The 19,698-nt window shown below is 31.6% G+C and overlaps 2 protein-coding genes across 2 annotated transcripts; both read left to right on the plus strand.

Annotated features, from left to right (window-relative positions):
* Positions 1-6,450: 6,450 nt before the first annotated feature.
* HELRODRAFT_163130 (hypothetical protein) lies at positions 6,451-7,737 on the plus strand (the record flags this gene model as incomplete). The annotated part of the gene is made up of 4 exons (XM_009027095.1): positions 6,451-6,571; positions 6,782-6,910; positions 7,189-7,302; positions 7,553-7,737. The coding sequence occupies 4 exons, from the start codon at positions 6,451-6,453 to the stop codon at positions 7,735-7,737; spliced, it is 549 nt and encodes a 182-aa protein (XP_009025343.1).
* A 3,504-nt stretch (positions 7,738-11,241) lies between these two features.
* Positions 11,242-16,167, plus strand: HELRODRAFT_189109 (hypothetical protein; the record flags this gene model as incomplete). The annotated part of the gene is made up of 12 exons (XM_009027096.1): positions 11,242-11,254; positions 11,844-12,050; positions 12,327-12,584; positions 12,984-13,217; positions 13,281-13,408; positions 13,472-13,601; positions 14,203-14,357; positions 14,447-14,567; positions 14,634-14,771; positions 15,132-15,404; positions 15,541-15,636; positions 15,905-16,167. The coding sequence occupies 12 exons, from the start codon at positions 11,242-11,244 to the stop codon at positions 16,165-16,167; spliced, it is 2,016 nt and encodes a 671-aa protein (XP_009025344.1).
* Positions 16,168-19,698: the final 3,531 nt, after the last annotated feature.

The following is a 19,698-nucleotide window of genomic DNA, read 5'->3' on the forward strand; positions in this document are numbered from 1 at the left end:
TAATAATATAACAATAAATGTGTCACAGACTTATTGTATGGTACTGGAAGCAATGGGCCTCACTGTGTTCTTGAGAGGCAGCCACTAGAAGCCTCTCCTGTGGCACGCCCATCACTGATTTTAGGGATGACGTCATGAGGGTGGGGGCCGTTAGGAATGTGTGATTCCACCTTAGCACCTGAGAGAAAAAAAGATTATAGAACTTCCCGCGATTTGTAGCCTGCTTCACTCTCAGGTACGAATTTACATTCGCACCAGACACACCACCAATGAAAATTATTATTTCTATGCTGGTAATTATCGTGAATAATATAATTATTATAATTATAATAACATTTTGTAGTTAAAATATAACACAAATATGTCAATACTAACCAAATGATTAGGGTATCTTTCGTCGATTAACCCTATGGTATTTTGAGTACTAAAGAAGTGATAATAGGAGTAGTTATTATCATAATTTTGTTGTCTATGGTAGCAAGTTATATATTCTTTGCTGTGGAAATGGTCCCCATCTGTGTGCAGTAGTGCAGTCGAATTACTGTTCGGTGTCTTCATGATTGAAAATAAAAAAGATTACATTTTTAATTCATAATATCGACCGACCAGTCAATCGAAATCAACCGACTAATCAATCAATCAATCAATCAATCAAAATCAATTGACTAATCAATCAATTAATCAATTATTAATCAGTCTTACATGCATCGAAGAACGTAAGTAAAAAAACATTAAATTAATTAATATCACCACAATTCAAACTAACTCTAATATCAACCATAGATATGAGATCATCGCTCGCCAAAATTATACTTCTTGGGTGAGAACCAAAGGAACAATAGGAAACATAGACATTACAATTCATGTTATTCGCGTTGTCCTTAACCATAGAATGCACTAATCGTGGCCTAAGAATAAAAAATAATAACAGTGTGTGCGTGTGTGCAAGCATGTGTGCGTGTGTGCGCGTGTGTGGTGTTCTTTTCGGTTTGGAATCCTGTGATTGAAGACTTCTCATTGAATAAAGACACAGGAATTCCTCAGTTGCATTGTTGATTGTTTCCTTCTTGAATATCTCTCAATCAAATCAACTGATTGATTGGTTGATTGATTGATTAATTGATTGAACAACAACAACAATGATAATAACAATAACAATAATAATAATAATAACAACAATAATAACAACAACAATAACATTTTATCAGGGGACCATAGGTAAACTAGACCATCGTTCGATGTTACGACCATCTCCCCAGCCAAATAAGGACTGAAAATTGTTAGTGATATAATTATTTTATTGTTTATAATGAATAAATAAATATATATCATAATTATTATCATTATTTCATCAATCAATAAATCAATCAATCAATCAGTCAATCAATCAATCAGCCCAATCAATCACCCAAACCTTATAGAAACATGCGTAGGATAGATGTCTGTTGTGAAAGTCTGTTTGGTGGATAAGTTGATATCCGCATTCTTTAAATTCAACTCCGCCACGTTTAAAAGTGAAACGCTATTTTTTGTCCGGTAAGCACCTGGAAATAATAATTCTATTGTTTTCAATTAATCAATCAATCAATCAAATATTCAATCAATCAATCAAATATTCAATCAATCAAATATTCAATCAATCAATCAATCAAATATTCAATCAATCAAATATTTCATCAGTTACACAATGAATCAGTCATCAAGTTAACTCATCAATCTATTAGCTTACAGAATGTAAATCCCTGGACTGAATTAGCGTCAACTTGTACAATTCGATCCCCAGCTTCGTGAATATATAGTGTCTTTTTCGCTGACTCTAATCTATTCATAATCGTTGGTAATCTGTCGTCGTCGCTGTCGTCGTTATAGTAGCTGCTGCTACTGCCGCCATTGGTGGCAGTAGCGTTTCTAAATACTGTTATTCAATTGTTGTTATAGATCGCACAATGAGGAATAATTATGACAAAGAATTTCATCAAAATAAATAAATTAATAATAATATTTGATTTTATCTTTCCAGGACAGAAAGAAAATACATACATACATACATACATGCATCTTTCTTATATTTTAAACTCAATGAAACAACTGGAAACAAATCTAGGCAAAAGCTGACGACACCTAATTCTAGCATATTTGACTATTACATCACATCTCATTACATAAATTACTCTTCATTACATAGTATTACAATTTTAGTAGAAAAAAAGTTAAATAAAAAAAGTCTAGGTATAACATGATTTCAACGCCCACCTATATCAGACATGTTAGGACCAGTTGGATGGGCTATGAATGGGACTACGATGTCTTCATTCTGATCGGACGGCTGGTAGGCTAGGCAACCGCCATTGTATAGCTCGTTGTACGGCTTAAAAATTGAAGGAAAGAAAAAATCATGAACCTCACATTATTAATAAATAAAAATAATTTTAACAATAACAAATAAACGATGAATATCTAACAATAATAATAAAAACAATCTAAATAAATATCCATTCTGTGATACCTTTTGTTTAATGACAGTTGGATTGTTAATGATGTTCCAGCTACTAAGAGTCATTTTCTTGAAGAAAGTCAAGTAAAAGTGGTTAGAGTTGCTGGAGACAAGGTTTTTTAGGGCCAGCTTGTTGGCCGGCGTGGGCTGTTTCTGGATTAATTCTCTCAAACTGTTTATTTTTCTCAACTGCGTCTTTACCACTTTCCTCATTTGGTATCTTTGGCCCTGGGGATAAAAATAATTTATTTATAAATTAGTGTTTTTTCTGTCCTATAATTTAATAATAAGATATAAACGTGAAGACATTTCATTCGTCATTATTACTTTCATTTTAATCATTAATATTTTCACCAATCCTAAATCTGCATCGGTTGTTCAGGTTTATCAAGTTTTTTTTTTCAGAATTAAATTTTAAAATAATAAAATTTATTCAGTGAAATACTTCTTGATAAAAAGTTTTTGAAATGTAAAATAATACAAAAAGAAAATGAACAAAACATTAGAAAGATATTTTTCAAATTTGAATTGAAAGGAACCATTAAAATATAATTAAAGGATAAAAAATTAAAAAAACACCATGACATACATTTATGTAATTAACAAATCTTTTCAAGTTTCTAAGCAGCCTCTGGGTCTCTTTGTAATTGTGCATGTACACATGTAGACAAGGTTCTTCGCTTATATCTTTATCTAAAAAAATTTAAAAAAAAATTAAATCAAACTTTGAAAATTTGAAATAATATAATAATAATATTAATTAAAAAATATTTACATAGATAGAAAGAATACATTAATATAAATAAATCAAAATTCATACCCTGCCTTAACTAGCCCAGCTCTAAGTTTAGTTACTCTGTAACTGTTACAGAGTCAAACTAAACTCAAATTACAAACATTACATTACAATTACAGATTTTATTCTCAAGCCAAGTAACTGAATTAAAATGACAAAGAAACAAATAACATTATAAGAAGATAAAATATTAATTAAATTAATTTAAAAAATATTATTTTACTAGAATGCGTACAGTTGTTTGGTGGAATCAAAGGTAGAGTAGGATTTTGGGCGGCCAGGGTATGATCCGTGTTAGGACATTTGAAACACCTCTGGGGGACAAAATTTACCTTCGAATCGCCGGATTCCGATACTCCCAAACTGACGTCCACAAAGAACGGGGTTCCGTAATCGTAGAAATATAACCTCTTCTTTTTCGAATGTGGGCACAATTGATCAGGGAAATTCAAACTAACTTCATTGAATGACATTTCTGCTCTTTTGCAAAAAAACCAAACCAAATAATCCAAATTAAATTATAAATAAAAAAAATAATTAATATTTTAAAAATAATATATAAAATTAGTTAGAATTAAAAAATGAGATGAGATAAGAAAAGTTAATTTATATTTATAAACTCAATTATCGCAATGTTGTGCAAAGAACTAAGATATTTATTGAAAGCCTACAGTAAAAAGGGTAGTGTATTTATTTAACTTATCAAGCAAAATTGAAGTAGATTGAAACAAAGTAATTTTTATAGTTTTATAACAAATTTATAATCCTTAATCATGCTGAAGTTTAATATTAGAGTAATCATACAACAATCACATAGAATCAATCAGTCAGCCAGCCAGCCAGCCAGCCAGGCAGCCAGCCAGCCAGCCAGCCAGCCAGCCAGTCAGTCAGTCAGTCAGTCAGTCAGTCAGTCAGTCAGTCAGTCAGTCAGTCAGTCAGTCAGTCAGTCAGTCAGTCAGTCAGTCAGTCAGTCAGTCAGTCAGTCAGTCAGTCAGTCAACCAACCAATCAATCAATCAACCAACCAGCCAATCAATCAACCAGCCAATCAATCAATCAATCACAAATTTTAAAAACCTAAGTTCTCACAGCTAAATACCGACATCTACATTTCTAACACTTCAAGGTTTTTTTTGTATAATTCTTTGGAGGAACATGCTCCATTTGAAATATTCCATCCTTTATGTGTGACATCATTCGTGTTATTAATAAATGAAAAAAAAACTTTTCCGGTGTTGTCTAGAACATTTGCAAGGAAATGGTAAAAGTATAATAGTTGGTTCGACTACCAGTTTATCCATTCTCTTCAAAAATTTACCATATTTGTGATTCAACACGCATAAAAAGTAATTAACAAAAAATACAGACAAACACTCACAGACGCACCCACACACAGATATAATATGACACATAGGTAAGCAAACAAACACTAATATAACTGCACATATACATACCTAAACACAATGATCAAAAGAGACAATTTAAGATATTTAGCAAGATAAACTATGTAACTGTTACGAGACTCATTGAAATATGGAAGCTTCGAAGGTTTATTCAAAGTTGCAAACAATGTATAATACTTAATGAACGCTTCATCTAAGTATTGTTATACTATCTTACCTGACGTTGTTTTTGCACTGACTAGCTATTGGTGTGCCTGTTATTGTATATCTTTTGTTTTACTGTAACTATTTTGTAGATAACTGTGCGAGTCATGTCTATTGTCTGACAGAATAACTTTGCTAACAAGTCTGTGTTTGTTTGTGTGGTGCTTGTGTGGTGTGCTGATGTGTTTGTGTGTGTGCGTGTGTGTGTGTGCGTGCGTGTGTGTGTGTGTGTGTGTGTGTGTGTACAAACACCGACTACTTTTTGGTAAAACACTCCAAATATAAATGCGAGATTAATTGAACCTAAACTCGCCGGTTTACGATCGTCTTCTACTCTCACTTCTTCTTAACTCGTGTTAAACACTCTTTTGCCAAATCTGCATTTGCTTTTTCTGGCACTTTTCTCTGGAACTCTTTACCTCCTTCTCTGACTACTTCTCCATCACTCACGAAGTTCAGAGCGGATCTCAAGACCCATCTGTTTGCAAAATTCATTGAATAGCGCTGTTGAACTTCGCGGAAATAGCACTTTATAAACTAATTGGGGTAGATTGAACATGATATAATAAAATAATTGATTGCGTAGTAATGAATATCTGAAAATAATTTTTTGAACACTAAAATAAAATCACATTTTAATAATTTTGAATATTATTTACGAGTGATAAGTAAATCATCTCATTAATTAGACAGGCTTTCGTTGAATAAGTTACACGCACATACACGCAGTCTTAGGCACTTAGAGAAAGAACATCTAACAACATACTAACGCTAAAACAAATTTATAATAGAATAATAATAATGAAAATGATAATAATAATACAAGAATAGCAATAATAACAATAATAATAATACAATGATAATAATAATAATAGTTAATGATAAAAAATATGAATTCATTATCATAAATACATGCATGTATGTGTGCGTGTATTGTATATACACACGTATGTGCACACAACATAAAACACACACATACGTATACACACACACACACACACACACACATCTCTTTACATCAAATATGCAATTAATCTTTCTCAGACTTTTGAGTTTGGTTAGAATTTTTATATAATTTAATTTTTAATTAAATTTATTGGTTACTCTAATAACTATTTAATTGATAATTAATTTGATTAAATATATTTCCTTAAATTAGTTTTGAAATATTGAAAAAATAGTGTCTAAAAAACTCTACATGTATTAAGAATAGTGAATACAATATTGAAGTACACTTGGTCATTACAGCCAGCTTAAATTATGATTTGTCAATTCAATTATATATTGTGCATTGTAAATCACAAAATTTGACTGTGAAAATTAGAATTCAATCAAAACCGTTTCATCTTTCTATTTATGTATCGAAAAAATTTGAATATTTTGAAATGTTTTAAAAGTCGAGCCACAACACTTTTTAACTTGCAGTGTTTTCACACTTTTGAGGCTTATATCCATCTACTGACGTAAAAACTGTTTAAATATATTAAACATAGAAAAAAATTTTTCAAACTTGCTTTTGTAAATTGAAATGAAAACATTTGTAGACGAAGATGAATGCACGAACAACGCCAGCGACACTGCGACAACAGAACTTCAACGTGCGTGAACGAAGTTGGGACGTACAGTTGTAACTGCTTTGGCGGATTCTACAGCAAGAACCCATGGACATGTGATGGTAATATTTCTAATCATTATTATATACATTTATACTTGTGTTTGATTCAAATCATTCATATTATTTTTTGTATAGAAACCGTGTTCAATTGAGTCAAACATTTTATTAGAATACATTTTTCGATTTTCATTCGTTGCAGTTGCATTCAAAGGTGCGTATTAAATAAAAATATGAACATCCTGAATACAGCAGCATTAAACCACCGCACAGATATAAATGAATGCCTGAACACGACGAGTCTTTGTGATCCTCAAACATCAACCTGCTTCAACCAGATTGGGTCGTACAACTGCTCGTGCTTCAGTGGCTTCCAGAACAAGGACCAATGGACTTGTGAAGGTTGGACTGTGCGGGAATGTATTAGTACTGATTCTAACTTAACAGTCGTGCCTCTGTCTCATTAGTTTCTGCATTTCATTCTCTCTTACGATCATCAGTTTTGTCATTTTCACTTGCCAACCGTTAATTATTTGTTAAGTAAGCCAAGATGACACTTGTTTAACTTGCTAACTGAGCTAAGAAGACTTTTGTTTGATTTGTTAACTGAGTTAAGATGACATGGCACCTGTTTGATTTGCTAATTGGGCAAACTTCCTAAAACGCACTACACATTTCAGACATAAACGAATGCGTGAAAAACGCAAACGCATGTAACACCGCCATCTCGACATGCGTGAACAACGTGGGGACGTTCAGCGTTAATAAAGACCAGGTAGAGCAGCAAATATTTGGTTTGAAATATCAAATTATTAGTTTAAAATCATGATCATTGAAACATTTTTTGATGCGAAAAATTTGTTCGATAATTCAAGTAAAAGTTTTTTTTAAATTTGTTGTATAAACATTATCTTATTAAAAGAATGGAGTGGTAAGTTAAAACGAACCTGTTCAAATCTTTCAACCAACTACGAGACAGTTTTGACAGCATGAGTGCTATATCTTTTCATGAATATTAATCATTCTTCGTACTACACATTTCAGACATGCTTCGTGCTTCGTTTTTAGTTTCAGGAGAGAGAAACCTCTTGTTTGCGTTCATCGGAGTTTTTGGAGCAGTCATCCTGACGTTGATAAGCGTGTTAGCTTACTCTGCTGCCTCCAATCAATCCCAACTGGCCAAGGCAAACCTCTCAAGAGTAACGAAGCTGAAGAACTTTACAATGTAACAAAACTTACATTATAATGTTCTTTTTAAATGATTTTATTAGAATAGAAATATTTTTAAACTTTTTAAATATTTGAATCCTCAAATTAAGTATTTATTTGCATCGGTGATATATTTTTAAATAAACAATCCTTGGCTGTTTACTTGATATTCTATCATTTAACTCTTTTAAAACATTTTATTCGCGATTTATAACCTTCCATATAATAAAACCATTATTAACAGTTTGTTAAGACATTTATTAGCCAAAAAGATTTTCAAAATGCCAAATATAAAATTGCATACTGAATAAAAAAACGCTTTGCTTACAGAATCATATATAATGTACTTTTTTGGACAAGCATTTTTAATCTTTATACTATTTTTACAACTTTAAAACAATTTTCTTAGCTGTTGAATGTTCCGATATTGACATTTTTACTATTACTTACAACTAATATAACTCACACGTTAACATTATTCTTACATTGGGGTATGATTTTGCTTTTGGTATTTTCTGTTAACAGGTATTTTTGAAAGGGTAAAACCAATTTAGACTAGTACATTATTACTTTTTATTAGATAGTAAAAGAAATATTCATAACGCAATGGTTGTTTTCTTTATCAAAAACTACATGAGATGAAATGATCAAAACCTACAACAGCCGAGAATCAACCGATTTCGTCGTAACTTATATCATAATGTTCATCTTGAAAACAATTGAATAACTCGAGAGTAATAATTTATTTTGTACTAATTCAAGAAATCAAAAGATATCATTTACGATACTCGATAGATAGATAAACAGACAGAGAGAGAGAGAGATTCGGACAGGCAGATACAATCAAACAGATAGACAGTTAGATATATTTAGGGTTAAATAACAGTATAATGAACGATTTTTTTCGGAACATTCTTTCCATAAATCAATTACTCGCAAAGTTTCCATGACTTAGCCATCATTATAACTGTAAAAATACAAGATACATGGTTAGATATATTAGAATTTTTAGTTTATATACCATTATAACCTTCCAAAAACCAGAAAAAAGTGTCAATGATCAAAAGTTCTCACCTACCATATAAGGCACCAGATCGTTGTTATGAATGAGAAATATCAAATATTTTTCACAAAAATTAATGATTTTAATTAAAAAAACGTAAGATAAGCCAAAAATACTAAATCAACTAAATCAATCAATCAACAACACACACACACGCACACACACACACACGCACACACCACACACACGCACGCAAACACGCACGCACACACACACATACTCGTTTGATACTCGTTTGTAGTAAGGCTACTTTCGAAATGTGTGAATAAGAGTCAAATTTGCTGATGATATACACAGTTACCCCTGCCAATTTTGAAGGTTTTTGTAAAAGGTATGCACTAACTTGCGGAACGTTGTAAGCCCAATGAGAAAACATCTAACATTAAGCTGTTTGTTATATAGAAGACTCCTCTATGAATTTGTTTCTTTGTTGAAACGAGATGAAATTCGATCATTTCAACGATTAAGTTCATTAAAAATATATATAAACTGACATTTTCAAACCTAGAAACCCTCAAAATACATCAAAAAATCAACAAATTTCGAAAAACAGTTCAGATTTAGTATATTTCTAAAAAGAAAAACCTTTTCACTAACCATTCATTTGCACCTTTGAATTTTCTACATAAATTACAAAATTAAAGCAGAGTCAAAGAACGACTGTGTAGTTAGTTGTTCACCAGACAGGCTTCAGTGCGCAGAATTCGTGTCTACTACCAGAACAATTGAAGCTGTGTGGCACTAGCAAGCCGTAACACGTTGGCTGCCTATTTATAAGCTACCTTTGCCTACGTGTTAATCTTGACAAAAAAAAACATGAAATCAGTGTGGAATATAATATGTATGTTAAATTTTTAGACAGAATAGTATTTGAGAATGTGTTTTTTAGAGTAAAAAATTTTTACGGTGTTTTGAGAGCTTGTTTCTATCATATTGTGAAGTTTGCGTTGCGATGAATTTCCTTAAAAAGGATGGTTGGTGGATTTTCGAAAGGGGTGATATTTTTTATTATTTTTTTTAAAATTTTTTGGAATTTTATTAAATTCTATTAAATATCAATTGGATTTTCAATTTCTGAAAAATTCTCTACTTATATTAATGAATTTGAATTATATAAACAGATGAAATGATTTAAGGAGTTCTGCTTTAGAACTCTTAGAAGAAAATCAAGAAAATCCTTTCTAAAATACAGCTCATAAGGAAAAATTTTTCAACTTCCTACTACCTCATCCCAATGACACACAATCTCACAAAGATGAACATTGAACATTGAACAACTGCCTATGAATGCACGCAGTATTGTGTATAACTCAGTCAACTTCTCGAATGCCAATCACTACTTTATAATTAGTAATTGGTTCTTATTAATTTTTATCATTTTTATAATTTTTCCAGTTTATAATTTGTAACAATAAAACAAGTTTATTTTTAATTAATAATTCAATTAGTCAATTAATCTATTTTTTAATTAGGAGTGGCTGAAGTTAATATATGTACCAGTGAGACGTTCTCATGAGTTTAAAAGCAGGAGTTTTGATCTACACGCGCACACACATACACTCACACACACAAATACCCACACGTATACACACACATATAACTAAATTCATATTCCTTTTTTTTCGAATCACTTCTTAGCTTAAAACTCAACTAACCGAATTCAAATTAATATTAAACACGCTTAACATCTAACATTTTCAACGTTAACACATTTAGCATTAAATAGAATAAAGGTTATTTAAAGTTTGTTTTACATTTAAAAATACGAGAAAATGTTGAAGATTCTTATATTTATACTTCTTTTCCTCCATCCAATCTCAATAGTGTTCTTCTTAATCTATCTCCATGTCTTTCTTCAATTATCGCTAGGTCTGACTCTATGTGTCTTAAACTTAATCTTTCTAAATTTGAATTAATTTGTTTTAATGAATCTAAAAACACTAATACTATTCCTCCTATTATCTTACCTGATTCTAAAACTCTTGATGTTTCTCATAAGTTTCGTAGTCTAGGCTTTATCTTTGATTCTAGTATGTCTCTTTCTTTTGAGATTAAAAGTGTTACTAGAAGTTCTTACATTCATTTACAAGAAACAATAAATGAGACACTGATAACTTAATTTTTTTAAAATCTTTGTTAAAAATAAAAAAATTAATAAATTTACTAAAATAAAATATAGCTAAAAAAACCACTTCGATCATACTAAACTGAAAATTTACTCAACAAATACACTAAAAATCAAAAAAATATTTATCCACCTCAATTAATCATTGATCAATCAATTGATATTACAACACTAGTCAAAGCTAAAACCTGATTTGTCACTACTTCAAATTAAATATAGCAACATGGGTAAAATAGTAAAATTCACGTTAAGCGTTAAAACCAAATACGTCATAACGAATACCTAACAAAGAAATCAATACAAAGCCTCATGTAAACAGCCGACTGATGTTAAATAATGTACCTAAGAGGTATTAATAATAATTATATTATGTTATTTAGATATTAATATTTAGAAAACTTAGTAGAAAATTTATGTAAAATATATATTTGTAGTAATATATACGAAAAAAGATAGTTATTTTTTAATTAAAAGTTTCTTAAACTTGAAAAATAAACCAAGATTATCTGTCGAAAAAATAAAGTCTAAAATGTGTGTGTGCATACATGACACAAGTACATAATTGTCATTCAAACTTCCTAGCGCTATTGTTAAACTGTTACGCAAGCTAACAATGGAACATAGTGAGAGTTGTTATTTGAATGGAGTTGCAGTTTTAATGTAGCGTCGTTAAGTGAAAGCTTTGAGAGAATTTATCTTTTATTTCAGGTCTTAATTTGAAAAATGAAATAATTTCAAGCTATAAAATGATTATTTGCTGTGTTTTTCTATTTGGGATTATAAATCTGTATGTAGCAGCAAAAGGTAGTTTTCAAAAGAGCCAATTTTCAACAAACTATTCAAGATTTTATGACCATTGTTGTGCTTCGCGTACATCCGAGATAAAGTGATAATTATTTATTTTTGAATTTTAATAAACCGAAATAATTTTATTTTAGCCGATTACACAAACGTCGCTTTAAAGAAGACGGCTTATAATAGTAACAACTCCTCTTCTGCCCAGGTCGGGGTTGATGGGGATATATATAACGACCTATTATGTATTGCAGCTTCTTATAACCCACCGTGGTTCGTTGTCGACCTGTTGAATGGCTATCAAGTTAAACACGTGGTACTTTATAATAGGCGAGATTGTACTGGCTGCGGTTAGTTATTTCCTGAGTAATTTTATGTTATTTAATTTATTCTTACTAAGAATGCTTTTGGCATCGCTTTCAGAAACTTGGGGGAATTAATCTTTTTAAAAGTGTAGTTTTGATGAAAAATTAGAGATGAGGTGAGCTGTTAAATTGGTGGCAATTCGAATTTTTAAGTTGGCAAAGACTTGAGCTATTTTCAAAAATGCTAGCAGAAATTTTTCCAGAATATCTGCCATGGAAAATTTGTTTATATTAAATTTAATTGTCTTTATATATTCTCAGACTACCGTTTGTACATGTTTATGGTCGGACTCTTCAACAATTTCGATCCAAATGTAAACAAAACGATCGTTAAAAAGAGTTATGACCTCTGCGGACAGTGGCCAACAACTGTTTTTACGGCTGGTCAGCCGATGAGAATCGACTGCGCCAATGAGAAGTTGTTTTCGAAATTTGTAATCATTCAACAGTGGCAAGATAGTGATTCATTGAATATTGTTAGACAATTTGAATTTGCTGAACTGGAAGTTTATGCGAATGGTTAGATTTGATGAGTTCGTATTTCAACTTCACCATCGATCAATCTTTTCAATTTTCATATTTTTTATATTCGTGATAATTTATTTCCATAGAGAATCTCGTACAATATGAAAATGTTGCTCTTTATAAACCTGCATATTTTGGTTCTCTTCTCACAACTTCTTATTTCAATGAGGTGCTATATCCACCTAGCAACTGTGTTGACGGCATCAAAGATAATTATTGCTAATTTTCTACATATGGACCCGCGGACTGGTTTGTGGTTGACTTGGTTCGAAGCCACAAAGTTCAGTACGTCATTTTGTTCTCGAGTATTGACTGCTGTAGTTTGGGTTAGTTTAACAAAAATAATTGAAAATGAAATTTTTTCATATTTTTATAATATTTTCGTTACTAAAGCTGATAGGTTGAGCAATTTTAAAGTCGGACTATCCAACAATTTCGATCCAAGAAATAAAAATTCAATTCTTGGAAATTACGAACTATGTGCAAAATGGCCAGGAATCGGTTTATATGGCAAGCAGCCAATGAAAGTGATTTGTACAAATAAAACTTTTTATTCGAGGTATGTCATCGTTCAACCTACCACTAATGTGGACCTGACATTTGGCGAAATGGAAGTTTATGGCACAGGTTTTTAAAATTTTTCATTAATTTGTTAAAAAATGTGTTTTAATTTGTAAAAAATAAATTTAGAAAACTCTACTGAGAAGTTTTATGGCTGCTTCAAAACATTTCAAACTCAAAAAACTTTCAATGAATCATCGTTAGAAATATGTCTGAGTCTGTGCAAGCAGTCTGACATTAACTACGCTACAGTAAAAGTTTGTGCAATTTATTTACAAGTCATCGAAACACTACTGACCAATTCAAATTGAACCACACAGATGGAGCAAGATAAAAAAACTTGTTTCTGTGGAACCCCTGTGGAACCCTACCCATCTTATTCCTTCTGCTCTTCGAGTTGTGATGCGAGCGGAGTTTGTACTGAAACATCAATCTATGCCGTCTATATGGGTATTTTATCTTACAAATATGTTTTTCACATTCATTTTCATCATTGTTACTTCGTTAGTCTTATCTAGGATTGATTATTGTAACTCGCTCTACTATGGTCTTCCTGACTCTATACTCTATCCTTTAAGTAAAGCTTTTAACTCTGCTGCTCGTCTAGTTGCTCGTGCCCCTTTCTTTTCTCATATATCTCCATATCTTGTTCTCTTGCACTGGCTACCTATAAAATATAGAATAATTTTTAAAATTTGCACGTTCATGTATAAGTCTCAATCTAAATTATTTCCTAAGTACTTATCAGATATATTAATTGAACCTAAACGCCCCGGTTTACGATCGTCTTCTTCTTCTCGCTTTTTCTTAACTTGTGTTAAACACTCTTTTGCCAAATCTGCTTTTGCTTTTTCTGGTCCTTTTCTCTGGAACTCTCTACCTACTTCTCTAACTATTTCTCCATCACTTGCGAAGTTCAGAGCGGATCTCAAGACCCATCTGTTTTCAAAATTCATTGAGGAGCGCTGTTGAACATCGCGGAAATAGCGCTTTATAAGCTAATTGATTGATTGATTGATTGATTGTTTCTAAATTGAAAATTTGAATTCAGCAAAGACACCTTCAATAAACTGGACGTACATGGGATGTTACCAAGATAGAGACGATAAGGATCTCGTCGTTCAAACTCTAAACTTGGATACAATGACGGTTGAGACCTGCACTCAAAAATGTTACACGAGAAATTTCTTGTTCGCCGGTTTGCAGGTTGTTGTAACAGCTTCGATCATTTTAACGTCTATATTTTTTACAAAAACTGAAACATCAAACTAAAGGAAAGTTTTATGAAATTCTAGTACGGGCTATGCTTTTGTGGAAACTCGTTTGGAAAATATGGAAGAGCAAAGGAAAGTGACTGCAGTGGTGGAAATCTGTTACAAAAATGCGGAGGAAAATATTTTAACAGCCTATATTTCCGTAAATATTTTTTAAAATAAAAAATATTTCTAGAAAATTGATTGTAGAATAATGCATAACTCGCAGTTTATAATACTTACGGCACAAACAAAAGTTACTCCGACATCTATCACTGCTCCAACCAGTCAAATTTCACTCCTTGGTTGACTTGCGAGTCTAAAAGTTGTGACCCCGGCTGGAATGGAGATGCCTGTGATAAAAGAGGTTTGGTTTGTTAATTTCAAATGGTGGTTTATGTCTTATTTTAAAAGAGTGGCTAAGTGAACTAGCTAAAGCCGAAAATCGTTTATATGAAACTAATTACCGACGGATTTGTTTTCAGCAAAACTTATTTCCTGGAATAATCCCTATAAAAAGTTCATCAAACATTTTGTTGAAATTTGCATTTTTTCCAAAATATCGTAAAAACTACAAGTTATTTCCTAGTAAAAATTAATGAGGATTGGTCTAAATTTATTTTGCTCTACTTAAGACCGGCTCCCATCTTTGCAGACTTCATAATTCTAATTGTTCATTATGTTTTTTGCTTATAATTCTCTTTCCCCACCGGAAAAATTTTTACAGATTGCTTGGTTAACAACGGTAACTGTGGTACAGCTCATAGATGTTATTCATTCAAAGTTGGGGCTGCAACGCTGACGGAATGTGTTTGCAAGAGCGGGTACATGAAGACCTACTACAACGATGACTGCATTTCATACATATATCCAGGTGCCGAAAAATGTCCCGACAACAAACTCGTTTGCAAAAAACCATCAGAAATATGCGCTAGTATGAACGGTTCCTACGTTTGCCAGTGTTCATCCGGGTACGAACGAATTAACAATGTTTGCTCTGGTTCGTTTACGACAGGTTTAAATAACATTATTATTACATAAAAAAAAGTAAAATCAAATTTTAAAATTCCAATTTTTTAAAATGTTAAAAATATTATGAACTGCAAATAAGAAAATATTAACTGAAATTTCATCAGTTCCAATTGAAAGACAAGTTATGATAGCTTTCGTCGTGATAGCGGGCGTGTTTCTCTTGGCAAACATCTCATTGATCATTTACATTTGTTACAAAAGTTGGTCTTCGCTGTCAGATTTGTATAGAACGTTTTGTCAAAATAAATATGATTTTCTAGCGTCGGCTTTAATTCTGAAATATAAATACTACCACTACAACTACTATTGCAAATACTACTATAACAATAATTACTACTACTACTATGACTACTACTACTGTTACTACTACAACCACCACCAAAATTACTACAATTACTAATAGTAATAATAATTAAGTAATAATAATAACAATAATTTTTGTAATAATAATTATAATATTAATAATAGGTGGAAAATGGTCAAAATCGAACACCAAGCAATCTCCACCAACCCCTGTGAAAGCGGCATCTAGCTTGCCGCCAAATCTCTCGCGTTACCACAACACAAACGTCGTCGCCACTAATTACAACACGTCAATTGATGAGGCGAACGACGACGCCGACAATGTGGATTACGACTACACTGGGCCCAACTTCAACGATGCCACCTGGACGAGAGATCAAAAAATCATATCTAGTAAAAGAAATACCATGATTAGTAATAACACGTAATTTGCTAATAAATTTCTGTTGAAATTAACAGCTGGTAGAAATAAAAGCAGTAGTAGAAGTAGCAGTAGTTGTAGTAGTAGCTGCAATAATAGTGACTGCAGTAGTTGTTAAATACTAATTAAATTAGTAGTAGTAGTAGTAGTAGAAGTAGTAGTAGTTGGAAACTGATGCTTTTGTCCAAGTTACATAATATCAAAGGTCTACACACCACCGTACCGAAAATTTTCATAATATTTTACAAATTTTTATTTTTAATTTGTACTTATTTTTATCAATTTAAATAATATATCAGTGGGTTAAATTTTTGTTTAATATGTGATGATTGTGCAATTATGTTGGGTACTGTTTATATATATATATATATATATATATATATATATATATATATATATATATATATGTATATAATTTTTTTTTATTAGTCTTTATTATTGCAGCTCTGACATACGCAGAACCACTTACAATGTTAAAGATGTATATTATCTATATATCTTTTATTATGTTCTTCAAATCCTGTGTGTGTGTGCGTGTGTGTGTGATATCATTTTAAGATGATCAGACATAATTAACTAACCTAACGGCATTTTATCTGTGTTAATTTCTAATATTTTTTGTTTATCAACACTGTTTATTTCTAATCATAATTAATTTATATCTGTTGCTTTTATTGGTAACTATTTTATTTTCATATTTGTAATTTGTAGTTTAAAACAAATTCGAAAAATTCAATAAGTGTAAAATGGATTTAATACTAACCGGAATTTCTTCGTAACGTTGTACCGACTGGTTTTTGTCCAGCCATTTTGTGTTGTTTAGATTCCGAAATAGAGGCCCTGCTTGCCCTACCTTAAGTCAGAATCCTTTTGGGATTTGTGTCACAGTCATTTGGTTGTAGAACAAAGTTTAATCGGGAGGTGTGGATTTACTACCAATTATTGAAAAGTTTTAGTATATACCATGGATACTCTTGTGAAATTTAACGGCAGTAGATTAAAAGAGAGAAAATATATATTACGTCACATTAATTAATTGGTGTTTAGTTTTATTTCTGTGGAATGATCGAAAGATGCTGAAAGGCAACGAAAATTTCGTCGATTTTTAAAAATTTTATTTTAGCCAAACCTGAAATAAAAAAAATGATTTTTTTGGGTTCTAATGATTCAAATTAAAAAATACTTTGGTCTGTGTGTGTCTATGTGTGTATATATGTTTGTGTCTGTCTGCGTGATCATATTGAATTCTTTTCAAAGCTATTAGCTGCAGACTTTTTCAAAATCTAAAGATAATTCAAAACGTTCATTGCACATTTAAGCACTTTACTATAAGTTTGAGCCAACGAGTTAGCTCAGTCGGTAGCAATGCCATGTCTCGGGCTGTAATTACGTAATGGCCTGGTTTAAACGCTGTCCAACTCTTCAAAACACACACTCTTACACAACGTGTGTGTATGTACTCCGTTTGGAGTGTGTTTGATGTGCGCGCGTGTGTGTGTACGTGTGTGTACATGTGTGAGGTAGTGTGTGCTCTACGCACAGCCTATAAGACAAAAGTCTAAAATGTCAGGTATGAAATGTAAGCAATTTTGCGTACATCGTAGTTGTACATTAGAAGAACAGCTGCAAGCATTTTAAAATAAGATTGACGTAAACAATTGGCTGCTCAAATAGTGAGCCATGCAGTTAATACGTATGTGTGATTATCATGCTACTATTGTTTAGCATTGCCAGCCAGGTGCTTGGTCTAGGTTCTATAATAACATCACGTGAATAATAACATCACGTGAATAATAACATCAGAGTTTGATAAAACCATGGTGTATAGTCTTGAAATGAAAGTTGAAAGTTTCAATGCAACTTTTAGGCTTATTTGCAACTCACTTTGAAATTAAATAACATCAAGAATAATATGTAACGTTTCAACAATTTCATAACAAATCCATTAAAAATTGTAAAGACAAACTGCAACCAATTTAAAAAAAAGAGTTACTACTACTTCCACTACCACTACTACAACAACTACGACGACAACTAACGCGACTACCACCACCACCACCACTATTACTACTAATAATAATACTATTACTACAACTACTACTACTACATTAAATAAATCAAAAAAGTTTAGTGTTCATACTTGTGAGTCATTTTTGACTATTTTTTCATCAATAAATTAATTTTGGTCATACTTTTGTCTATGCCTGAAACTTACGCGCAGCTTGATATGATATAAGTAATGTATGAAGAACTAAAATGGTTATGAAACAAAATAATAATAATAATAATTATAATAAATAATGATTAGCTAAACAGCGCATTAGCTAAACAATCATATGTTGTATAATTAGATATATACTATCACTTTTATCTACATGTGTGTATCTGTGTTTATGTGTGTGTGTATGTATATGTTTGTGTGTGTATGTTTGTACATGTACAAGTGTGTTTATGTGCTGATGTATGAATATGTTTTTTTTATATTTGCCCGTACGCTCCGACATGTTTCAATTGCGTTAGGCATGCAAGCACCAAGACGCTGCTAAGATAATTCAATTTATTGCTTTATAATACAGATACATGTATACACATACACATGTGTGTGTGTGGTCGTGAGTGCGACCACACACACACATATACACACACATGCACGCTAACATACACAACACACACACACACACACACACACACACACCCACACACACATATATATATATATATATAACTAGATTCATAGAAAAATATGGCCAAAATATAGTGTGTGTTTCTATGTGGCCATAGCTAGAACTTTTGTCTAGGTAGACAACGTAATCGAAACAGCATTTGAAATAATATAGCTTTGTTTAAATTCAGCTATCTGAATTGTATTCATTTAGGTTTCTAGCTAGCTTTGTGGTGTGCTATTTTGAATTGCCAAGTTGAGATGCATTTTACTTGATACTTCATTTGCACGGGTTTGTGTTAAAGTTAACTTCAGATTTTATCAATTTTTCTTCATTTTTGTTGAATTTTTTCGATAAAAATTTGATGAAATGTTGTTTAAGGTCGTCATTATTGCTAGCCTCGTGGAGATGCTTGTGTTGCAAGAAGGTACAAATCTATTTTGATATAATTTACATTCAACTAGTGATATAGTGTCGTATTTTGCCACATTTGTAGAAGAAGTTTTTTGATAGATGTAAAATAGAGACATAGACAGCTAAATGGATGGATAGATTGACGGATGGATGAATGAACAGGTGGATGGATGGATAAATATTAAAATAGATAGATAGATTATTAGATAGATAGAAAGAAAGAAAAAAAGAAAGTATTGAACAACTTATCAATGTGTTATATTGAATTTTTTTTTCAATCTACACCAGTCATACTGGGTAAAATATCTAGAAGATGTCATTTTGACATTTTTGTTTATTATTCATTTGTGATATTTTGACAGCTGGGCCATAAAAATGGAAAAAATGTGGTATTTCGATCATTAAGTTATAAAAAATCTCCACCAAAAATAGTTTAAACAATCCAGGTAGCAACAAACAGT

This window comes from Helobdella robusta (genome assembly GCF_000326865.2).
Source record: "Helobdella robusta unplaced genomic scaffold HELROscaffold_5, whole genome shotgun sequence".
NCBI lineage: Eukaryota > Metazoa > Annelida > Clitellata > Rhynchobdellida > Glossiphoniidae > Helobdella > Helobdella robusta.